General features: G+C 32.4%; 1 protein-coding gene across 1 annotated transcript in view; it reads left to right on the forward strand.

Annotated features, from left to right (window-relative positions):
- The window catches only part of Smp_155120 (putative synaptic ras gtpase activating protein, syngap), a gene marked incomplete at both ends in the record, with an annotated part of 63,413 nt that overhangs the window by 928 nt on the left and 56,610 nt on the right, over nucleotides 1-5,875 (forward strand). Inside the window, 2 exons of the mRNA XM_018795928.1 lie at nucleotides 1,071-1,412; nucleotides 1,911-2,291. Coding sequence (XP_018650192.1) covers nucleotides 1,071-1,412; nucleotides 1,911-2,291 — 723 coding nt within the window. The remainder of the gene's footprint in view (nucleotides 1-1,070; nucleotides 1,413-1,910; nucleotides 2,292-5,875) is intronic.

Here is a 5,875-nt window from a genome sequence, read left to right on the forward strand (position 1 = left end):
AGCTGACGAGTCCCAAATAGGACGAAACGCTCGTCCTGGATTCTACTGCTAGCCACTATCCGTCTTGGCTTACCATGCTTGTGAATTAAGGCTATATCGAGGCAATACGCACAGTATGCACATATGCCAATTGGAGACTGACCAGTTGCATTCCTAAATATCAATGGGAAGATTCAAACAAAACAATACCAAGTGAATTTAAAAAATAAACAAGTTAAACACAATAATGTCAGCAAAATATTACTACACAAAATGAAAGTGCTTGAAACTTTTTAAAAATGCAATACAGTGCAGTGATTATTGATACTGTTTATATTCTTGATCATAAAAAAGTTTCTAGATTCTTTTTATCTATCTGGACTGACCAAATAACTGTTTCAATCTCTATAAGCCATGATAGTATTAAGCAGTGAGTGGACAGAAAGCTTAGGGATGCCAAACCAAAACATATTATCATTCCATGAAGTCATTGATTGATGATCTATGCACAATAGGTAGTTCCAGACCATCAAGTTACTGGACACACAACCGTCACGATCTATCGATGCAGACCACTGAGTGATGTGGCTGAGAATTAATCAAGGTGAAGCAGATTCATTCAAGTTTTATTTCATTTTGAGTCTTGATTTTCACTATTCCCTCATACAAATCATTCATTTTGTTATTTCGTACAATGTTCTCAATTTTTGGTGTTTCTAATAATCGTTGCCACTACATTATATCTATTTGTTTGTGATTTGAGTTGTTAGATTTATCTGGTTGTGCTAATGTTTTATGGGAACTTGTACCTAGATATATTTTTCCCATGATCTATGTCTATCATGACTGACTGATGATTTATGGATTGTGTTTTGTGAGAAAGATTGTGTTCAAGTATATAGAATCACTTATTCAGTAACAAAAATCTTCAATTAAATGTATTTTAGATTATTTTAACTCACTAGAGATTATTTAATACATACACCGATTCTGGAAAATGTATGAAAATCTTAGACATCTTATAACATTTTTTATTTTTTTTTATCTTGTTTGAGTATTGAATTTTACAAAATTGTTTTGCCCTTTTTCAGCTATTACAATCCCAATAGGGGTATTTCACTTCAGAACTGTTCAGCTACAAGAAATTCCTTGTTTCCAAGTACTTCATCATTACAATATACTGACTTTAAGTATAATAATGGTAAATGTAATCTTAGTTCAACACTTGTATATTCTCTTGCTCAACCTGGTAAAATCAATGTTAGCACAATACATCAAAGTTTAACTGGTGGTCGTCCATTTTGTTTTGTTTTTACTGGCCCAATTGTACAAATGCCTTCTATAGAAAAAAATGTATGCATAGAAGATAAAACTTTATTCACTCATATATTTGCTACGGAGAGTTGGGAATCACGTGCTAGATGGATAAAAAGGTAAACTCCATTTTTACAAAAAGAAAAATGTGATATTTTTGGCATGCTTGTTAACTAATAATTGTAAGTAACTTCAAGCTAACTGCTGTCACAAATGGATATGTAGTTGAAAATCATTCAGTTAAATTATCACAGTTAAGCAGTCAACTGTATGCAAAAATTTATTCAATTGTGTAGACATCAACATTTCCCACACACCTTTACTACATAGATTATCTCAACCAATAATATTTGTATACGGAGACTAAAGTTATTTGCTTGACTGAACTGTCATTACATGATTGGTTAAATTTCTAAGTTGGTTGATAATCAGACTGATTTAATCCGATAATTTATGTGAAATATCATAAAGACAAGCCACGTGTTTACCATTACAGAAACGATGATTTTATTCTCAAATATGTATCAAAGCGTTTCTTATATGTATTAAGGAATTTTTATCCATAATCTGGAGATGCCCATTGTAATAAATGATCAGTTGAATGACACCAAATCTAGTGATTTTTTATTTAAACAAACATTTACATTGGAATCAAATCCAAAATCAAAACAAAATCCCATGAGTCTCAGCACCAATCATATTTTTGATATGGAACCTTACAAGGATAAATGTGATAAAAATACTTTTGGAGTAGTTTATTCTTCTCTTACCACGATGTCATCATATGGTAGTTGTCGTGTATTAAATGAGCTTGAATATGGAAGTCGGTCTTTGCCGTCAGCTAATTCTCGTTCATATGCTAGACAACTAATTGACTTTTTTCCAGCTTTTTGGGGAAAACGAAAAGCTGTTAGTTATTTCCAAAAAACATCATCTTCAATTACGCTCACGGAGGTATCACGGAAACACTATAATGATTTGTGGGTTGGTTCATTAAAGTAAGAAATCCTGATTTCGATCTTTTAAAACCATTTTGAATTGATTAACTTAGTTTAATAGGGTTATTTTACAGTATCCATGTGTTGGTGTAATAGTGTTTCGCTTATTATATTTTTATAGACATTAATTTGTTTTGTCCAAAAAAAGGGATTATCAAATTCGATTCCTAAAAGTTACTTGATCATTTGCTCGACACTTAAAATAGAGTAAAACAATATTTAATCGCTTTAAAACTTTCGATTCAATAACGATTCTGTATACTATTTATAATATGACACTTGATTTGGCAATATTCCGGGGGGTAGGAGACTATATTATAATTTTTAGTATCCTTGATAAAATCTATTGGTAACTCATAATTCTAGAGTAAACATCTACGTGATTATCGTTCAAGTTAAAATCTCCTTATAAACTAATAACAAACACCTTTTTTATATTTTAATGAATCGAAAACTGCATTTCTGACGTTTTGTGACTTAATGTAAGCCATTTCTTAATATTTTCAATATTGAACTATAGTGAGATCACTACAAAATGCCAAATGCCCTGGTACGGCCGAGATTGTGGAGAGTCGCTCTCCTTCTCGAAGTGCTCTCACATGGCCACGCATATAAAGCCTCTTCCAGGGAAGTCCTACTAACTGCCTTCTCGTGGCATTATTGTTGTTTACGAAATTGAGAGGACGAAAAGCGAACGTCCGGCGCTTTAACCGGGTTGGTGGACATGAAAAATCCAGCTAGGGGAGTTGGAAAACCCTGATTCCAAACCAATGGTGCACATGGGCTCCAGTATCCTGAAGGAACAAATGGCGTATGAATCAATCGTTGGTCACCAGCTACCATGGGACTGCATCTTCTTACGATGCTCCACTGCCTTGTGGATCAGATCTTTAGGTCAAAGGCTCGTAGAGTGGCCCCTTAACAAAACCACCTGCTTCACTTTGGGCTTCTAGGCAGTATCACAACCCTCACACAAATCAAATGAAATTTGTGCGCGCATATATATCTGGTGCCCCTTTGTACCAATACGTGTTATAATAATAATAACAAAAATAACTTTCATCTTTTCTCTCGAAATAAGGAAATATTAGGTCACCTATATTAACCTAAATGATGAATATCATTTCCTTTGTTAGAGTCAAATGGGCTAAGCAGAATAATCAGATTGACAAAATAAATTAGAAAACAATAAACGTAAACATTATTGGTAGATTTTTTTGACTATGGGATGGTTATCATAAAAAAAGACATTTTTATGTAGTATCATCTAGAAATTTGAAATCTCCGTATTTTTGATTAAATTCTTCATCAACAGAACCATAGTGATAAAACTGAGCCCAGACATTTTAAAATAAAAGTTTCTTTTACGAAGAATAATTTCTAGCAGAATCTTCAACACTCTTGCTCTGATCATTTGCAGTCCTAAATATCAGTGAGAAGACCTAAAACAGCCTATATATATTTATAGATAGGATAACATTTGTTAAGTAATATGCTTTCTGCAAATGAAGCTTTACATCCAGTATCAGAAATGTTAAATGTATGACTCTACCATATGTATGTTTCATTGTATTGTGAAACACACGCGTCATATTTTCTATCTTCAATTCGTTATATCACAGTATGATATATTAACGCGTTATCCAGCTTAATTTTCTAATAACCCAATAAATCATGTCAAATTAAAAATGGTGAAGTGGATTTTTCACTTTTATTGTTAGTTGTCAGATTTCGTTACGTCAATAGGATTTTCATTGTCTGGGTTGAAAAAACACTGTAAATATCCTCATATTCATGGTGAACTTAATATTATTGTACGGATTAGACTAAGCTGTCAACAGACTTTTTAATTCTGGAGTAGGATGTTGATTTTTATCATTTTCTCAACATATTCAGGAGGCAAACATGTAATAACTTTAAATAGTATGAGTTTCTGATTTAATGTATTTATCCTCATACTGATGATAATAATAAACCGTATCACTTTCATACCTTGTTGTATACTATTATTATTCATCTAAGGCCTTGACATTTTTAATAGTGCAGATTAGTATTTGAAGTTTCTTACAAAGTTCTTTGAGCCGTCTGTATATACATTTTAGCTTAAATTACACGCATTTTATCGGTAACATGATCGATACGACGTTTTTGTACGGTATTATTTTCTCTAGATGAAATTAGCATTTACTGACTTAGTTGTCTTTTATTCTAACCGAAGTTTTGTAAAATGTTCTTTCTATTCAGTCCCATAGAAAAGATTCAATTATAATCATTTTTATGGGTGACATTTTTTAATGAAGAGATAATCCTTAAATATGACTTGGCATTTTAGATTTGTAAATTTTATACCGATTCAATACAATTTCATAGGAAGAATTTTCAGGGTTACTTAGTGTTTTTATATAGTTCAGATCATGAGTCAATTAAAGCTTGACCACCATGAAAAACCTGGAAGCACTGGAAGGCCGTTTCGTCCTATTGTAGGACTCCTCAGCACTGCGCATCCACGATCCCACCTCGTGAGACTCTAATCCAGGACCTATCAGTCTCGCGCTGGAGCACTTAACCGATAGACCACGGCCGTCCAGTGCTTCCAGGTTTTTCCATGGTGGTCTAGCTTCAATTGACTCATGATCTCAACTATATAAAATGACTAAAATCTCTACAAAACTTCCTTCTGTTACTTAGTATTTGTTAAATTATTCTTTCATTATATTTAAAACTTCCAGTTGGTTTATTAAAGTGGATATACTACTAATAATAATAATAATAAATCAATAAGACATTTAATCCGAGAAACATATACATTTTAAATTCACAGTTTGTACACTTTACTGAAAGTAAAGGTTCATTGATATTCAGTGTAATGTACCAAAACATTGTTCTATCGATTTGAAGATAGAAACTGTTAGGCAAAACGTTAATTATTTAGTGTTTCTATTTTGCTTGTTTTAAATCATATTATTCAATGATATAGTTTTAATATATTCCATCTGTTTAATAACTAAAGTGTTGGGATTTAAAATAAAAAAAAGTAATAATATTCGATACAAATCCTAATGAAATTACGGAAACCTTAAAGATGGTTACACATGTTTTAATGGTTCATCTGAAAAATAAGAGGTAAACATTTATTTACATTCACTTAGTATTGTTTGTTTGATTCTTCCCATTGATGTTTAGGACTGAGACTGGTCAGTCTCTAATTGGCATATGTGCATACTGTGCGTATTGCCCCGATATAGCCTTAATTCACAAGCATGGTAAGCCAAGACGGATAGTGGCTAGGATTGCAATCCAAGATTACCCAATTGCGGCCACTAAGCTAACTGCTTTGAGACATTGTGACAAATTTATATAACTTAAAATTCTATAAAATAGCTGTGCTACTTATGAAATTCAATTCTGTTTTGATGGGGTAACCACAGTAACGATTAATGCTAAACAAAAAGACAGAATATAACTATTACAACTTATCTTTATTTAACTATTAACAAATATACATGAGACTATTACATGCCGAATTCACTTCACAAGATATTCACATTCGCACAGCTATCAGTTTGTGCACGTTTACATGTACG

This window comes from Schistosoma mansoni, chromosome 2, assembly GCF_000237925.1.
Source record: "Schistosoma mansoni strain Puerto Rico chromosome 2, complete genome".
NCBI lineage: Eukaryota > Metazoa > Platyhelminthes > Trematoda > Strigeidida > Schistosomatidae > Schistosoma > Schistosoma mansoni.